This window comes from Elaeis guineensis, chromosome 4 (genome assembly GCF_000442705.2).
Source record: "Elaeis guineensis isolate ETL-2024a chromosome 4, EG11, whole genome shotgun sequence".
Taxonomy (NCBI): domain Eukaryota; kingdom Viridiplantae; phylum Streptophyta; class Magnoliopsida; order Arecales; family Arecaceae; genus Elaeis; species Elaeis guineensis.
In genome coordinates this window covers 15,023,753-15,042,003 of record NC_025996.2, presented here as the reverse complement: position 1 = coordinate 15,042,003, position 18,251 = coordinate 15,023,753, and the positions used below count along the sequence as shown (strand labels likewise).

The window sequence follows — 18,251 nt, the reverse complement described above, 5'->3', positions numbered from 1 at the left end:
AGATGGATGACTCCACGACCACACTGACAGTGGGGAAGGGTGGGAGCAGGGAGAGGGGATGCCGCATCCAGATGTCGACAGCGACGGAGGTGGACAGTAGAGGCCCGATGGTGAGGGTGGGGGACAGAGGGGGTAGGTGGGTGAGGGGCGACAGGCAAATGCGATGGAGGCGGGAGGTGGTGGTGAGGGCAGTGACAGGAGGAGGAGGAGGAGGTGACGCTGTCAGACGAGGTTGGTGGTAGGTGGGGGATCCGGTGAGCTTCTGGATGATATTGCGGATGAAGATGGAGGGATCCTTGGCAGCGCATCGTCATGAAGACAGATCATCAGATGGGGATCGGGCTGATCGACACCTAATCTTTCTCTTGCATTGGGTTGGCCCAATCGGGCTCGGGCCGGCTCGGGCCTGGGCTCGGGTTGGGTTGAGGCTGGTTTTTTTCTAAAAAAATCGGGCCTAAGCCCAGCCCGAAGCCCGATAAATTATTTCAGACTGGGCTCAGACAAAGGTATAGCCTGGTCCAGTCCGATCCAATTCTAGCCCTATTGGCAGTACAGATTTTAGAGCTTTTGGAAGTAGTGCTTTTGAGAAGTAGAGCTTTTGAAAATAGAGTTTTTATAAAAAATATTTATTATTTGATAATCACATTTACAAAGTGCTTTAAAATTTTATCATATATTTAGTAACTAAAATAAAAAAGTACGTTTGATATGATAAAATGATAATAAAAGATATTACAAAGTATTGTATAGTAGAGAATAATATAATATATTAAAATATTATTATATTATATAATATTATTATCATATAATATAACATAATATTATAATATAATTTATAATGTAATATAATATATTAGTTATAATCTAATGTAATAATAGATTATAATATAATATAATATAATATATAATTATATTATATAATTAAAATATTATTATGTTATATTATATTATTATAATATAATAATATAATAATAGATTATATTATATATCTATAACATAAATATTATTATATTTTAAAGTATTATTTTATTATATAATATTATTCTCATATAATGTAATATAATATAATATATACTATAATATAATATTATTATAATTATGATGTAATATATAATTTAATATAATATAATAGATTATAATATGATTTAATAATAAATTATAATATATAATAGATTATATTATATTATAAGAATATAATAATATTATATTATTAATAAATATTGTTATATCAAATTATATTTTAATAATATAATAATACTATAATAGATTATATTATATATTTATAATATATCATAATATTAATTTATTATTATATTATATTTATAGTATAATACTATAATATAATATAATTATGAGATTTGTTAGTAGGTATTTATGTCACTAAAAAATTTTTATTTAAATCAAAACAGCTTTCTGACATTAGTCAGAAAGTACTTTTGAGAAAATTTCAAAATAGTGCTTTCTCCAAGTAGACCTTTTCGACTTTCTAACAAAATCAAAATGACTTTTTGATTTTTTACCAAACATCGCTGTATCATTCTAAAATACTTTTTGAGAGTCAGAAAGTACTTTCTATCACTCTAAAAGCTTAGTCAAACAGGATCTTTCATCGATTTTCCGAACCCTCCTTTTTTTGACAACCATACAACTACCGCTGGCGACCCTCCGACCACCATCGATGAAGAAAAAAGAGGAAGAAGAAAAGTAAGATAAAAAGAGAAGGAGAAGAGTAGGATGGGGGCAGAGGCACTGGGGGGATGGAGGCGATGAGATAGATTCTTAGCTATATTTTGGCTCTCTCTTTTATACTATTGGTTTTGACTTTCTTAGCTTCTATTTATAATTTCTTCAGCACTCAACAGATTCTCGCCTCCCCTCCCTCCCATCCCTCATCCCTTCTCTCTCTCTTTGGCTCCGAAGTACTCAACCTTTTCCTTTTTTGTTATTTTACCTATTACTTTTTTCTTAAATGGAGATTGGGAGGAAAAATAATAGGAGCTTCACCTTGTTCTTCATTCATCTTCTGTTCCTTTCATATCATATTTCTTTTTCTTGATGGATTTATTAAGGAGAATATGCATATGATGAGGTGGTTTTATAGATGGGAGATGCTTAAGGAAAGTTTAGAAGCAAAGAGGAAATATAATACTCATGTTTGGAACCTTATACGAAGAGATCAAAATAGTACATGAATCAAACCAACCTCAAATAGTATCTCCTAATTCAAAATTAAAATCTCAAAAAATATAGGAAAGAAAGAGATTCATATCATATTCTTGTCACTCCTCTCGTATTTTCCTCTTTATAACACCCCATGTTTCTATATCTTTGCTCTTATTTTGCTTGTTTAGTTATGAATAAAACTATATTTTCTTTCATGATGTTAATCTATTCTCATTAATTTAGTTAAATATTTAGTGTCCTTAGAGCTTTCTAAATTTTGATTTTTTAACAAGAAAAGAAAAGCTTATTGCTCTTAACAAGAAAAACCTGCATCCCCCGATGCCATTGCCCCATCCTCTTGTCTCCTCTCTTCATCTTATTATCCCTGTCCCACTCTTTCTTTCACCGACAGTGGTCGAAGGTCACCAGCAAAGGTTGTATGGTTATTGTAAGGAGAAAGATTGAGACAAGGAATGAAGTTAAGGTTGAGACTTGGATAGTTTAGTTATTAGATAATTTTAATTCTACATCAAATTTTATAATATTTTAAAATAATTCAATAAAATCACATTAGCTATCTAACTCTAAATAAGCCACATGGCACTGGGTGAGTTTTCCCCAAAATTGAAAAGTTGGTGGAGAATCTTGCAACAATCTATAAGGTATAGAGTTGACATTGCTGAAATTAAAGATACAGGAAGTATTTATAAATTGAAATAAAATATAGGATATTATTTACTTTTTACTCTTATTTTAAATATTACTGGACCTAGTACTAGCCCGAATCAACCTTGGTGAGCAAGAGCAAAAAAAAAACATAAAATCCTTTTATTATTTCTTGAATTTTGGTGGAATCAAATGCTAATGCTAGTCAGCGATGCAAAAACCTGTAGCTCTAGAGAACATTAGAATTCTTATGTGGCTTGCAATTAAAAATAAGCTGCACAGAGTAGAAGTTCTTGCGAGAAAAAAAAGAAAACAAAAAAAAAAAAATGAAAAAGATAGAATATGAGCTTTGGCTGCAGTTTTCATAGTGATCAAGATGGGAATTATTCTTTTTATATTGTCATTTTACCAACAAATATGGAAAAGCCCAAAGAAAGAATTAGATTCAAAGGATTCCATCTACCCTGCCATCTTTATGGACAGTGTAGATGTAAAATCCAACCGAGCCCTTTAGCCAGAGTCAGTAGACCCCAAGCCAACTTCATCCAAAACCAGAAAGGAAAAGAGAGGGAGCCGGAATGGAGGAATTGCGACTGCAATCCCCTGTTCGAGCTCCCACCGTGGATGTGATAAGGCCAAAGGAGGAGCGGCCAGCAAGGACTCCGGGTTGGTTTGAACGGCCATTGGTTGTTAGGGCTGCTATAATGGTCGGCGAGATCCATAGTTGAGACAAACTTCTCCCCACTAAAATTCCTTCCAAAATCTCTCTTTAAGAATTTTGATTGTTTGCGATAGATCACTATCGAGCCTTCGTCTTCCTTTCTTCCTCTTTTTCGAGGGTCATTGTGCTACGGTAGCCTAGTTCCATAGCCCAAAACCCCACTTTCATCTCTCTATATTCTGCTTTACCCTTAATTTGTTGCCCTAGAAGCCAATTAGACTGATACATATAAATTTTCTACAAACATAATTTATATATTTTGATTTAATTAAAATACATCTTTTGACACATATTGTTAGATATATATCCTAAAAGTCAATTAAACTAACACACGTAAATTTTCTAAGGACATAATTTATATATTTTGATTTATTAATAAAATAAAATTTAAATTATTTTATTATTCATATTTTGTATCTATGAATAGTCCTAGGGATTAATGAAAAAATATATATTCTAAGAGTTAGAATTTGAGATATGTGTCATTAATGATTAATTTTTGAATACTTACAATCAATGGATAACCACGAGAACGATGATTAATCCGATCAGTTGTAAAACATGAAACATGTAAAATACAATAAAAACCGACTGGAACTGTTTACCACATTAGCATCGTAAAATAGGTTGTAAAACTTGAAAACGAACTGTCAAAAAGTTTGATTGACATTTATTAATTGCTGAATAGGATCTTTCACTCTTAGTATCACAAATTGACAGTATGCTACTCATTAACCAAATAAGTATCACCTCCGTATCCCCGGAAGTAGCTGCTACAGAATGAGCATCCTCCATTTCCCCGTATTTTTCAAGAAAAGCAGCACGCTGAAGAACACAAGCGTGATGTGAAAAACACAAAAATTAATGAACAGGATAAACACAATGGAAAAGTCAATAACCAAATGAATTGGGAATAAAGGTTGATAAAAACCTCATACGAATCCATGTTAGCTGTTGCTTTGTAGAACCTATCAAAGTACGAGCACTCCACTGGAAACAAAACAACAAAGAGAAAATGCAGTAAAAAAAAAATTAACCATGAACATTAATAATCACTGTAATGCAGCTAACTGTCCTGTCTATCAGATCCAACCAGAACTGAAATCTGTTAAAATCAGTAGCGGTCAAAAAATACCCTTCACCTGAGAAACGTATATAGCATTATCCATGGCATTACAAAGAACCATTGTCCAAGAATCACAGAAACATAATGTATGGCCTGGACTAACCTAGATTAATTTCAGATGTTGCATTTCCTAGAGCATGAAGAATACCAATGGTTCCACAAGCGTTCCCAACTGTTTGCTTTAAAAAATACACCTTTTTACTTGGTTCCTGCAACCAAAGAGACAGATAAAGAGTAAAACTCAATGCAATATTGGTAGCAGAAAATATCATCCTTCTGTCGGAGGTTGTCTTAGAGCTAATTCACCATTGTTCCTACAAAGGGCCAAATCATTCATCAGTATGATCTTTCTCGATTCTCGCATCACTTCCCACCAGTTTCTTTAGATTTTTGCTCCCAACATCAGAAACAATCCTAAACACCCCCCCTCCCCACCACAAAAAAAAAAAAGAAGAAAAAAGGAGAGGAAAAAAATAGAGAGAGAGAGGGAGAGAACTCTGAAGACAATTTCTGCTCATTATTTGCCGATTCAAACTTTCTAAGTTTCTTTAAGTTATTCCTTAAGTTTCAAAATAACTGCATATTCATTCATCGGACCCCGTTTAACCCTAGCGAGATAGTCTTGTCAATATCCCACGTATCCTGTATTCCTCTATGACACAACCAAGAAAAGAATGCCATCATTTTAACATATTACTCACCTATTATGACCAACAAACATCAAGGACACCTTTTCCAGATCTACATAATGAAGTCTCCCCAGAATGAGAGAAAATCACAAATACTATGATGTTGAACTCATACAGCTCAACTACTTAAGATCATGGATTTAGTGCCATAGCATATTGTTCCACATAGTATGGTGCATACCAGGCTGGGCAATATGGGCATCATACTAAGGAATGTGCTGACCAGTTTGTGACCATCAAGCATGGATCATTCACTTTGCTATGTGAATTGACCCATGAGTGGGCATGTAATCAGCATCACAAAATGCCATATCATACCATATAATGCTATCTTGAGGCTGGCAAAATCATGGCATTAAAACCTTGCCCAATATTGAGTATTAAGGATTTGTCTCATCTTTATCCTTTCTGGCTTGAGTAACAAATAAGCATCTGTTTTGTTCATACACAGACTTGCAACTCAACGATCTTTAGAGTTTCAGTCATTAGAACTGAAATGAATTCTCACCCTCAGTCTAGATGAGCCCAAGTAAGTAAAACTGTCCTAAAGAAATGCCAAAGTTGTCTATTAACATATGTTAATGTGTCCAGCTATGCCACTATAATGTGCTAACACATGACATTAGCCAGCAATTAATGAACCCTACCTGTAGGTTATTTGCTCATATAAAATGCAGATCTCTTGTAACTTTTGATTTCACCATTATTTAATCAAAATCAATCTTAATTCAAAAATAAATGCATCGCCAATAAATCATTTTTGAATATAGATAAGCATTCCATATATTATTTTCAATATTTTATGTTATTTTATATAATATTAACATATTTCAAGGGATTTGCATCCTCATTGTAGCACCCACATCCATTCATGTTGTTGCTTTCAATCTAGATGTATGAAACCCAATTGCCAAAAGGTCCATTGTCAATAATGAGTTCACACATTTTCATGATAAGAAGCAAAGGGAAGCTAGATAGGGTAAGCATTAAATTAAACACATACTAGCAAAGAGATGCTGTAACTGCAAAAAGTAAACGCCAAGCACTATTAAGCCAAATAAAGCACAAGAGCATGAATCCAACCAAGAAGCAAAGTGAGAAGCAGGGGATTGATTAGTCATGCAATACTAAGATAGAGCTGAAGAGGGTATTTAAAGGTCCAATGAAAACATCAAATAATTTGAAAAAAACTCAGGACTGCTCCAAAAAAGACCTTGAGAGCTTGAAAACTTCTATAAAAAAAACACAAGGTGCTCGAAGATGCTCACCAGCAATTAAGGAATGACTGAAGAGTTATCAAAAAGAAGGAAAACCATATAAAATGGTTCAAGAAGTTTGTATTTGCTAACTACATGGCTAAAGATCAAGTACCTACCAATTTGGCCAAGGATGTTTTGGAAACTCATATTTTTGAGCACCAATAGTAATAGAGTAAGCGAGGATGGCTAAAATTTTATATTCTGGACATTTATATGAGCTGTTACCTAATAATAATCAGGTAGCCAAATGCTGCTGGGAACTTGGTTCATATGTTCACTAATTTAATCAATATCTAATGTGGGGTTATAACATAAAATATAAATATATTTCAATACACCATTGTCATCAACACTCTCTAGTGGCTTCTCACATTATTTGTGGCGAAACCTTTAAGAAATCTCCTAGAAGCATCTTTATGAACCAATAAGACCTCGAAAAGTAATTATCTTATTATTTTATACGGAAATGACCAAGCTTAGGTTTATGAACAGTGTTTTTCCATTCACTAAGCAATACGGATGCATATCCATGCAACATTCAAAAACATCAATTCCATATTTGGCCTTGCCACTTAATATCCCTCAGGCATTATCATCATATAATAAAATAAAAATAATAGCCATCTCTCTTGACACCATCTCACTCCCCCCAAGTGTAAACAGATCATATACAGAGTGGCTCGTTTTCTCCGTTGTCATTTTCCAGTCATTCTCTAATAGCTTGCACAGATTGCACGTATGTCACAGACTTTGTAAATACTGGCAGTTGTGGGGGGTTTGTAGGACCCACGCACTGCAGATTCCTTTTTCCTCCTTAACTGTGGGTATAAGGTTCTGTACCTCTTTTGATTTTTCTTTTTGCCCCCTTATACTGCCTTGATCTCTGGCCGCCAGCCTACTGCCTATACTATTTTAATACATTATAATTCCTACATCTCAAATTTTATGTCACCAAAGAAAAGTTTCTGCACCATGATCACCATACGTATTAGATTGCCACCTAGCAATTTCCAATATTACAAAATGGCATGCAAATAATTCCAATACTTTCATATCTTTTACATATTTTTCAGGACTTACCCTTTTCTTGCAATCTCTGGATTTTCCAAGAAATTTGAGATAGTATTTTCAAAATGTGAAAGGAACAAATTTTTTTTACTTCAAGTTAATAGAATTAGATAACGAAAACTAAACCAAATTACCTTCTTCTCAGTCGAGTTTTGTTCCCTGTCAGCTTTCCTCTCAGCTTCAATCAGAATCGAAAGCACGATCATGATTTAGAAAGAGAGATGGATAAAACCAGATAGCAAGAAAATATTATCCAAAGAAGATAGTTGACAAAGATGTGCATTGATCAATGGAATTGCCTGGGCAGTATAAGGAAAAGAAACATCACCGCGAGGACGGGCTTCGGAACCATCTCCAAGAGCTCCCCATCCAAACCATAGACATCATTAAACTCCACCTCCTCCTCGGGAACACCAAGTCCCCAAATGAACTGCATCAGCATCGTTAAGTAGAAAGAATTCCGTGCCGATAAAAGATGACGTTCCTATCAGAAATTTATAGATATATTCGAAGCAACGATGGAGTCGGGCTCTCATCATCTTCCAAACCCTAACCAGTGGAATCCATATCAAGGAAGTTTGGAAGGAGATGAAGGAGGGGGAGAAGAACCAGGTCATGACATCGGGATTGGCTTCGAGGGGAAGCCACCTCTTGCTCGGTGCCGCCGTCGGGGTCGCGAAGCGAATCCAAGTGAGAGCGCGTGTACATCAATATACGCGCGAGGTTAGCTTTTCGAGTAAAGAAGTCGCGTACAACGTGGCTACCGACCAAAACGGGAGTTTTTGTTTTGGCAAAAAAAAAAAAAAAAAAAAAAAACGTGGCTACCGACCCACTTCTGCCTTATAGGGTAACAAAAAAAAAAAAACAATTTATTTTAAATTTTTATTTATTTTATTTTAAAATTTGAGAGAGTTCCATCGAGAATCTCACCGTGTAGAATTATTTGAGGAATCTTGGGTACTGCAAGTAATCCATGCTTTGCAGCATGCTGCAGTTAAATAATAATAAATATAATTAAATATAATAATATAAAAAAATAATATTTTTTAAATTTAAAATTTATTTTTTAAAAAAATTATTTTGATTCTATTTCTATTCTTTAGAAACATATAATCATTCAATACAACTCACAGCTACATACATCATGTTATAAGACATTAAGTATTATCTTTATTTTATATACAACTTCATCTTTGATTTTAAAATTTACTTTAAATTAATATTAAAGTAATAATAATTTTTTTAAACTATCAAATAATAATAAAAAATAATCTATAAAAATAATATATTATAATAAATTTTATTAAGAGGAAAGAAAGAGAGTTACCTTGATGGTTCAAGCCTCCACCCAATTGAGATTGATCTAAACTTTCTTATTTAATCACTCCGAATCTCCCATCCAATTAAGACTCCTATAAAATAAAATAGTAAAGAAAAAAATCAAAAAAAATATATGAAAAATTCATGAAAATAAAAAAAAATAAAAAATTAAAAGGTAAGACCTTTTCCTACGTAGATTTAAAATTTCTTTTCCTACAAACCAAAAGCTATAAAAATAATAATATATTTTTGAAACATAATAAAGATTAATAATAAAAAAATAACAATAAGATTCACAATCTTACTTTCTAAGTATGGTCCATAATTTTATTATTTTGTATTGAATTTTAGTTCGCATATTGATTTAAACAATCCTAACTTCTTGATAATTTCTTCTAAATTTTTTTAAATAAAATTTCAATAATATCCATTTATATAATTATAATTTAAAAAAATTAAATATTTATAGAAAAAATTTAAAGAACTAATTGAAAATAAATTTTAAATAATTTTAAAATATTTATAAGATAGACACCCATACTTAAAGTTATGAAGCTAGAATCACTAAAAATATTTTATCAAATATTTAAAATTTGATATATTCTTCTTTTAAACCTACCAACATCAACATATCATGTCTTTAGAATAATATTTTTAACTTGACCTAAAAATCTGTTTAAATTGACTGGAAAAACTAAATGTAATAGGTGGAAAAAGACCATCTAGATGATGAAATACTCTAAATAATACGATTGAGACTCTTGTGATCAGAAAAAGCAAGAGATAAATTAAGAAAAAATATAGAAAAATTAATGAAAACAAAAAAGAGATGGAAAATTGTAGGTTTTTTTCTAGCAGATCTCCAAAAATAGAAAGAGGCAATCTCATCCCTATTCTCCTCTTCATCGCCACCTCCCACCAGTCTCACCCTTCTCCCTATTGTCACCGACTCGACTTTTCATCCGGCCTTCCTCAGATACTTTGAATGGAACTCTGAAAAATAAAAAAAATATTAAAAAAATAAAATCCTTCTTAAAAATGTCTACTCAATAAATAGATCCAAAACTACAAAATCATCCAAAAAAGATAGTTATAACACACTTTTTTTTCTAACAAAAAAATATACTATACCATAAATATTATTTTTCATTATTGAAAAGTCATTGAGATAGTAGAAAAATTTATAATTTTAAAATTAAATTTATACTAATAAATTTTTTTATCATCATTTAATTACCTTAAGCTGTTCAATCTAAAACCGAATTAACATAAGACAATAATAAATTTTTAATTATAAATAATAATAAAAAATAATCTATAAAAAATAATAGATTTCAATAAATTTTATTGAGAGGAGAGAAATACCTCGTCTGCTCCAAACTCTCATCTGATTGAGATGAATCTAAATTTTCTATTCGATCACTCTGAATCTTCCATCCAATTGAGAGTTCTACGATAGAAAAGGTAAAGAAAAAATTAAAAAAATATAAAAAAATCAATAAAAATAAAGAAAAGATGGAAAAATTTAAAGACAAGATATTTTTCGCATAGATTTAAATTTTTTTCATGAATAAAAAGCTATAAAAATAATAACATATTCTTAAATATATATAATAAAAAATTAATAATAAAAAAATGATAATGAGATTCACAGTCTTATTTGCTAAATGCAGTCATAATTTATTATATTGTATCAAACCTCAGTTTATATATCAAATTCAACTTCGTTATGCTGTATTGAACTTTCCTCCAAATCTAAAACTATCAGATTCGCATTGATATCATTTTATTAAGCTAATAGAAAATATGAGGCATAATAAATGATCAAAAAACTAACAAAAAAAAATATGCAACTCACCTTTCGTAGCTTAATTCTCTGAGTTTCTTTTTAAGCAAACTGATAAATAATAAAAAAATAATAATTAGAAAAAAAAAGAACAATCAGTAAGAAATAATATCACTAACTACACCTTACTTTGAATGAGAGATCTGTAGTCAGAGCAGGATCAGATAATTTTTTTTTTTCTCCATCAGTATGTTATAGTTTTTAGTATCATATAAGAAATCTAATTCAATTTCTCATCAGCTATATAGGAAGTTTGCTGTTTTAGTAACAACAATCTTTATTCTTTATTTTATAATATTATTTGGTAGGAGGGTCGATTAGAAAGTCCGGACACAGTTGTTGGTGCAATGCAGTAGCCTTACTGTCCCAAAAAAAAAATTTTGAAGCATGATTGTCGCTGTGGCGCAGCAGCCTTCCAATGCCCATGAATTTGGATAAAGATTGTTACTAAAATTTAGCAGCCGTCCATTATATCCATGAAAAAAAAATTCACATAAAAATTAATACTAATATTATTTTTATCAATCTGTATTAAACATATATTAAATCTTGCTTACCAAGAGATTTATAATAAATACCAATAATATTAAATAAATAATAAAATAAATACAGCTATAAAATATAAAAAGATAATTATAATAACAATCAATATAAAGTAAGATGATACTATAAGTTAAATTTAGAAAATATCCTAACAAAATATCAACATTAAGACAATAAAATTATTTATTATACTATAAATATAAAAAATAATTATAATAATAATTAATATAAAATAAGATAATATTATTTGATCTGATCCGATAGATCGATTCAAATCTTGAAATATATTATTTTTTAAAAAAATAATAAAAATATTATTTAAAAAAATAAATTAGTATGTTATTATTTTTAAAATTAAAAATAATATGTTATTATTTTAAAAAATGATAAATTAATATTTTTTAAAAAATATTATTATTATTTTATAATATTTTATTTTTTAAAAATATATTTTTAAAAATATTATTTTCATCTCTTATTCCTCCCCCACTTTTATTTTTTACTCTTTTCTTTTGTCTAATTTTTTTTCTCCTAATAAAGAGGTAAAGCACTCCTCCACATGCTTTCGCTCTCCTCTCTTCTCTTTCTATCCACAGATCCGATGCTCATCAACATCATGATGGGAGAATGCACATCGGCTATTGCACAGTGAACCGCATGCCACATGGCATATATGATGATGGGTATAGTTGGTGCTGACTGTGCGTACTGCTCTACTTCTCCGATATGCCATGTGGCGTCCTCGCTGACGTATGCAATTAGTTCACTACATACATATATAGAACAATGGGTATAAAACGAAAAAGAGAAATAACTCAATTTGACAACTCCTTTGTTCATCTCTAAATCCTCTTTTCGAACAGTCATCTTTTCTTCATTCAAATTATGTAACTCTCTCTCCTCATAAATAGATAAGACAATCCAAGCAACAATCCTTTCTCAGATATATCCAGATATTTTTTTTAGAGATTTACTCCTCTTTATTAAAATCAAACTACATGATTTTCTTTCTCTTAATAAAAAAGCTAAGGTCTCCACGTGCTCTCTCCTCTCCTCTCTTTTCTTCTGTCTAATTTTCTTTCACCTAATGAAGAGGTAAGGCACCTTGTCCACGTGCTCTCCCTCTTTCTTTTCTTTTCCCATCTACAGATAAAACCAAACTATCTGATTTTCTTTCTCTTAATAAAAAATATAAGGCAACTCTCCACGTGCTCTCCTCTCTCCTCTCTTTATTAATAATAAAGTAATAATATTTTTTAAATATTTTATTAAAAATTTATTTTATCTCTTATCTCTCTCCTACTTTTATTTTGTAAAATATTATTTTTTCTAAGTCATTAACATTTTGCTATATCAACATAACATAAAATGGGGAGGAAGGCGTGAAAGAAAAAAAGAAAAGAGGTGAAGAAAGGAGGGCATGCAGCTGAGGGAGATTGGAGGGGAAGGCGATGGCGGAGATCGACTGGAGATGGCGACGAGGAGAGCAGAGGACATTAGGGGCCACGGAGCCCAGGGGCTCGGGTCCGTAGGGGCCATAAGAGGGAAGATTAAAAAAAAAAAAACACCAACTATAGCAGCTCAACTGGTCCACACCACTATTAAAAGATCTAAATAACAACGTATCCATTTGTTATGAAAAAAAAAAATAAAATAAATCAAAAAAATTAATTTTAACTCAGGTATACCATCAATAAAAGCATCAAGAAAACATCTTTCTTCCCATTTTCAACACCAACAAACAAAAAAAAAATTCTAGATTTAGATTGTTATTTTTTTGTTAAAAATGGAGGAAGATTTAAAAACTTATTAAACATCATCCGAACAAATAAATAGGGGATCAGGCAAAGAGATCTATTTTGGCATGAAAATAAAACTTTTCTACAATCCACTGACCACCAAGTACAATAGCAACCATCTCCAATCTCTTCCAATCGCAGAAACACAAGAGTCAAAGGGAAATAAAGGAAAAATCAGAGGAAAGTATGAGATCTATTATCTCTTTATGTGTGAGAGAGAAAGAGAGAGAGATTAAAGGTGGAAGCTTTTAGTAGCATACCTTTCGGTAGGTGGTGCCGTCCTCTTCCATGACCAGCGGCCTCGGTGCAGAGGGCCTTGAGGACCTCATTGTTGTCGCAGTGCTTGGGGAGCTTGTAGCAGAGATAGAAAGTAAGAAAAGAGAGAAAAAAGTAGGCTAGTGGTGGTTGGGCTGGCAGCAGGTGGCGGCAAGCAGAGAATGAAGGACCCGATGCTCATATGGAGCCGCGGGGGCATGGATTCATCGAGGTTGGGGAGGAAACAGGAGGGGATGATAGCGGGGTGGGGTGTGGCCGCGGAGGGTACGGGGGCTGGTCACACGGGGTGCGAGAGGTGCGGGAGGTGCTCGGGGTCGGAAAGGGAGGCGAGGGCGGTTGGTGGTGCCGGAGGGGAGGGGGGTTAGGGAGGACAGCGATGGCAGAGACCCACGGAAAGGAAAAAAAAACCTTCGAGAAGTTTGAGGAAGTCCACAGTGCCTCGAGCAAAAAAAAAAAAAAATACAACCACGTGTGTGCACAGTCAGCTCTGACGTGTCCCACACCATGTGGCATACAGGAAAACCTCCGGCTTGCACTTTAATGTATTGAATAGATGGTATCTTATGAGGTATGGTAATAGCTTGGTATCACGGATAGGCACCTAGCAAGATTTTGCAAACAAATTTGAATTTCAAATCGAGGATCCAAATAAATAAGGAGGTTATGTCATATTTAAATTTTCAAAGATTATAGTTTCAATCTCCAAATCATAATGGATTTATACTTCTACACCTACATAAGTACGACGAAAGGATCCCCAGAAGAACAAGCTTCCAAAAAAAACTCCCATAACTCAAATCTAATATTTATATATTATATTATATATTATATATAAATACTGGTTAGCTTTCCTTTCTTTTCCCTTCTGATGGAGACCAAGGGTTCGGGTTTCTTTTTTCTTCTATCCATATCCAAATCAAATGAATCCCTTCAACTCCTTTTGCCCTCACCTTTCTCCTCTTCCTCTCCACCATCATCGCCGTCATCGCCTTCCAATCCCTCTATATGGTCTTTGGGATCCTGACCTTTGGCAACTACAATGGCCTCTCAAAGAAGAACTGCCGCATTGAGATGGTCTCCCTTTGGAGCTTCACCATCTAGTAGAGCGATCTTGGTGACGCCCCCTTCATTTGCCACCATTGAGGGGAATGTCCAATAGACCCATGGGCAGGTTAAAGGGGATTGAATTCACATCATTGTGTCTAAAGAGCTTGAGATCTATAGCTCATTGATAGCTGTAGTACCCCCTCAGTAGTTTCCATCCGTTCTACCAATGAGTTCCACCCTTTCATCCCTCCATGTTCTAATGCATTCTTGCCTTTTCGCTATCCTGTAGTGTTAATATAGAGGGAATGGTCCTTTAACTGAAGGGAAGGTATGATAATGTTAATACCCCTTCCATTTAAGTAGAATAACAAGCAATTACTATGGTTATTAAGGGGTCCAGTAAGAGTGATAATTTGTAGTCTGCTCTATTAATTTGACATATTAACAATCCACTTTAAGTAGGTTTGGATTTAACATAAATGAATTTGAATCATAAATGAATCAATCTGTCTAGACTTATTCATTAAATAGATTGAATTTAAATTTTGAACTTTATTCCGTTTAACTCATTTGACCTATTTAATAATTAGATCGAATTATAACTTATCTCATTTAATCTGTCTAAAATATGTTTAACTTGTTTAAAATCTGTTGAATCCATTTTAATCTATTTAATCCGATTCATTTAACTTATTTAATCTATTTAATAAATAAATTATATAAATTAGATAGATTTATCTTTTCATCAAATAAATTAAATTTATAGTTAAATTTTTAATTTATTTAATAAATAAATTAAATTTAAATTTATAGTAATTTATATTTGAGTCGATCCATATTTAACCTGATCCAATCAGATTGCCACCTCTAAAGTTTTGGTATGGGTGGAGATAGAGGTTCCCTCGTTGTGCCGATCAGATTGTCACCTCTAAAGTTTTGGCATAGGTGGAGATAGAGGTTCCTTGTTGTGCCATAAAAAGCGCGTAGGTGCGGTCCTTTATATATATATATATATATATATATATATATATCTGAATTAGACAAACCAAACGTCCAAATTAGAATCCAGGAACTATGAAAGAAAACTAGTGGTTCAATCCTCTTCCCCCTTTTTTTATATTTGAATAGTGCACTACACGAACCAGAGGTCCAAAGCAGAACAAACTACAGTAGAAAGAAGGGAGTGGTCCCTTTTTTTTTTTTATTTGAATTTGATTATATATGAACCAAAGGTCCAAATCAGAATGACGACGGTGTCAACTGTTAAGCAAACCTAACTTGGTTGAACCTGGATAAAATAAAACTTAGCTGGTCCAACCCAAGCTCCGGCCCGAAACCCAAAGCTACCAGACTTAGGTTTGAAAAATAATCTTGAAAGCCGAGCCGGACCGAGCAAATTTTCATCATTTGTAAAGTTGAACCTAACCCGGACCGCCAAACGAGCAGGTCTAGAGGCAACGTAGATTACATATTTGCAAAGGTTACCGTACTATTTAGCTATTCTACAGCACAAAAATGATGAACGATTGACAACTAGGCCCTTTTGTCCTCCCTTTTTGCCCAAAATTGCCGAATCTTCACAGATAGTTAGGGTTGGAAATATACCAGGTTGGGCCGGGCCACAGATACTTGAGCTCGGTCTTTTTTTTTTTTTTTTTTTTTTTTTTTTTTTTTTTTTTTTTTTTTTTTTTTTTTTTTTTTTTTTTTTTTTTTTTTGTTTTAAGTTTAGGTTCGAAAATTTTTGAAAAACTCCAGCTCAAGTCAGATTAGCCCGATTGGACCAGCCTGAATTATCTATTTGAACCAAAACTAAATTGATCTGAATTGGATTAAATATATCGGGTAAATGATTACATGAATGAATGATTTCAGTAGATAAGAAATATCGATATATTTAAGAGAAAAGGGTATTTTATGGATAGTGTTAGCCCATAGAATACACATTAGATGCAAATAGGTTGTACAAAAAGGAGAAATATTAAGGAGAAAAAAAAATAGATAAATAAGAGTTTTTCAGGCCAGATTTAGGCTTGAACTCGAGCCCCATATCGGGCATTATTCAGACTCAGGCTTGAATTGAGCTTGGGTCAGGCTAATGATATATCCGAGCGTGATCCGAAAAATAAACGGGGGCTCAAATCCGGCCTAAAATTTTTCTGGCCTAGCCTGTAGTTGGCCCGGGCGATGGGCTTCTGGCCTTCCCGAGCCAATTTCCCGCCCTACGAATAGTTGGTGGTCGAAACTCGCTTTTTCTATCTTCCCTGCCGGACACCTCGCCATCTGAAGTCCACGGCGACCGAGACGCCAACACCAGGGCCTTCCGCCGCCGCATCTCCTCCACCACCTTCCGCACCACGGCATCGGTGCGATCGCAGTTGCAGCCCATAAACACCTTCGCGATATCCACCGGCGTCATCTGGACCTCCAACAGCAGCGCCTCCGCTTCCGCCATCAGCTCCTCGAGTTCCTTCGCCCCCAACTCCAGGTAGTTCTTCGCCAGCACCCGGAACGCCGCCGGCCCGCAGTACGAGAGGTGGATGGACCGGTCCATCTGGCCCGGCCGGAGCAGTGCCGGCTCGAGCCGCTCCGGGTGGTTCGTCGTGAAGATCACCAGCTGCTCCCCCACGCACGACGACCACAGCCCGTCCACAAAGTTCAGCACCGCCGACAGGCTCACCACCCCCATGCCGCCGTACCTGCTGGCGCTCCATAGCCCTGCCGATGTCGCCCAAGAAGGCGTTTGGTCGAGTTCGGGTTGGGGGGCGTCCTTGTTCCGGTTGCGGTCGGAGAGGTCGAGGAAGCAATCGACGTCCAAGACGGCGACGACAGACTTGGGCGTAGTGGAGACGAGGAGGTGGCGCAGGTGGGAGTTGGAGGGTACGGTTGTCAGCTGCAGGTCGTATACATCGAACTCGAGGAGGTTGGCGATGGCGGCGACGAGGCTGGTCTTGCCCGTCCCTGGCGGGCCGTGGAGTAGGTACGCGCGCTTCCAGGCACGGCCGACGCGGGCGTAGTGGTCGCGGCGGCCGACGAAGCGGAGGAGGTCGGAGCGGATGTCGTCGCGGAGGGCGGGGTCGATGGCGAGGGTGTCGAAGGTGGCCGGGTGGGCGAAGGGGACGGAGGACCAGAGGCGGTGGTGGTCGTCGCCTTGGGCGGCCGGGCAGTTGGTGTAAAGGCGGCGCTCGTGGGCCTTGTGGCGGAGGCGGACGGCCTCATCGAAGACGTAGGGAAGATACAGGGAATGGACGGCGTTGCGGTGGCGGCGGTGGAAAGATAGCTCGAGGGAGCGGTGGGGGGAGGACGAGGATGGGGTCTCGACGGCGCGGGAGGTCCAGCGAAGGGGAATGCCGTGGAAGGAGTCGCAGGCGGTGTGAGAGGGGGGGAGGGAGGGGACTGGGTGGGCGGAGTTGCGGGGCTTGTAGAGGGTGACGACTGGGGCGGAGGCGAGACAATGGAAACCTAGGTACGTCTGGGCGGCGTCGTAGAGGTCGCTGGGGGAAGCGGAGGCGTCGTGCTCTTCGATGATAATGGTGGCCGTCGGCCGGAGAAAGGTCACTAGCCGGCGGAAGATCCAAAACACCAGTGCCGCCAGGAAGGACGCTATCTGTTTTTTAAAGGAAGCCACGAGGGGCCATATCGTCTCCCACTGCCACACGACCGCCATTCCCGCCCCCTCTCTCTTCTCACCGTGCGTGGATAGGTAACTTCTGGGCTTTGTGAGCAGCAAG

At 35.5% G+C, this 18,251-nt stretch overlaps 2 protein-coding genes across 2 annotated transcripts; both read right to left on the bottom strand.

Moving 5' to 3' along the window:
• Positions 1-4,155: 4,155 nt before the first annotated feature.
• LOC105043875 (ubiquitin carboxyl-terminal hydrolase 3) lies at positions 4,156-8,359 on the bottom strand. The gene is made up of 4 exons (XM_073255094.1): positions 7,827-8,359; positions 4,780-4,885; positions 4,482-4,540; positions 4,156-4,375 (listed from the first exon to the last, which is right to left on the bottom strand). The coding sequence occupies exons 1-4, from the start codon at positions 7,896-7,898 to the stop codon at positions 4,160-4,162; spliced, it is 453 nt and encodes a 150-aa protein (XP_073111195.1). The 5' UTR covers positions 7,899-8,359; the 3' UTR covers positions 4,156-4,159.
• A 7,938-nt stretch (positions 8,360-16,297) lies between these two features.
• Positions 16,298-18,251, bottom strand: LOC105043741 (AAA-ATPase At3g50940). The gene has a single exon (XM_010921422.3). The coding sequence runs from the start codon at positions 18,185-18,187 to the stop codon at positions 16,685-16,687; it is 1,503 nt and encodes a 500-aa protein (XP_010919724.2). The 5' UTR covers positions 18,188-18,251; the 3' UTR covers positions 16,298-16,684.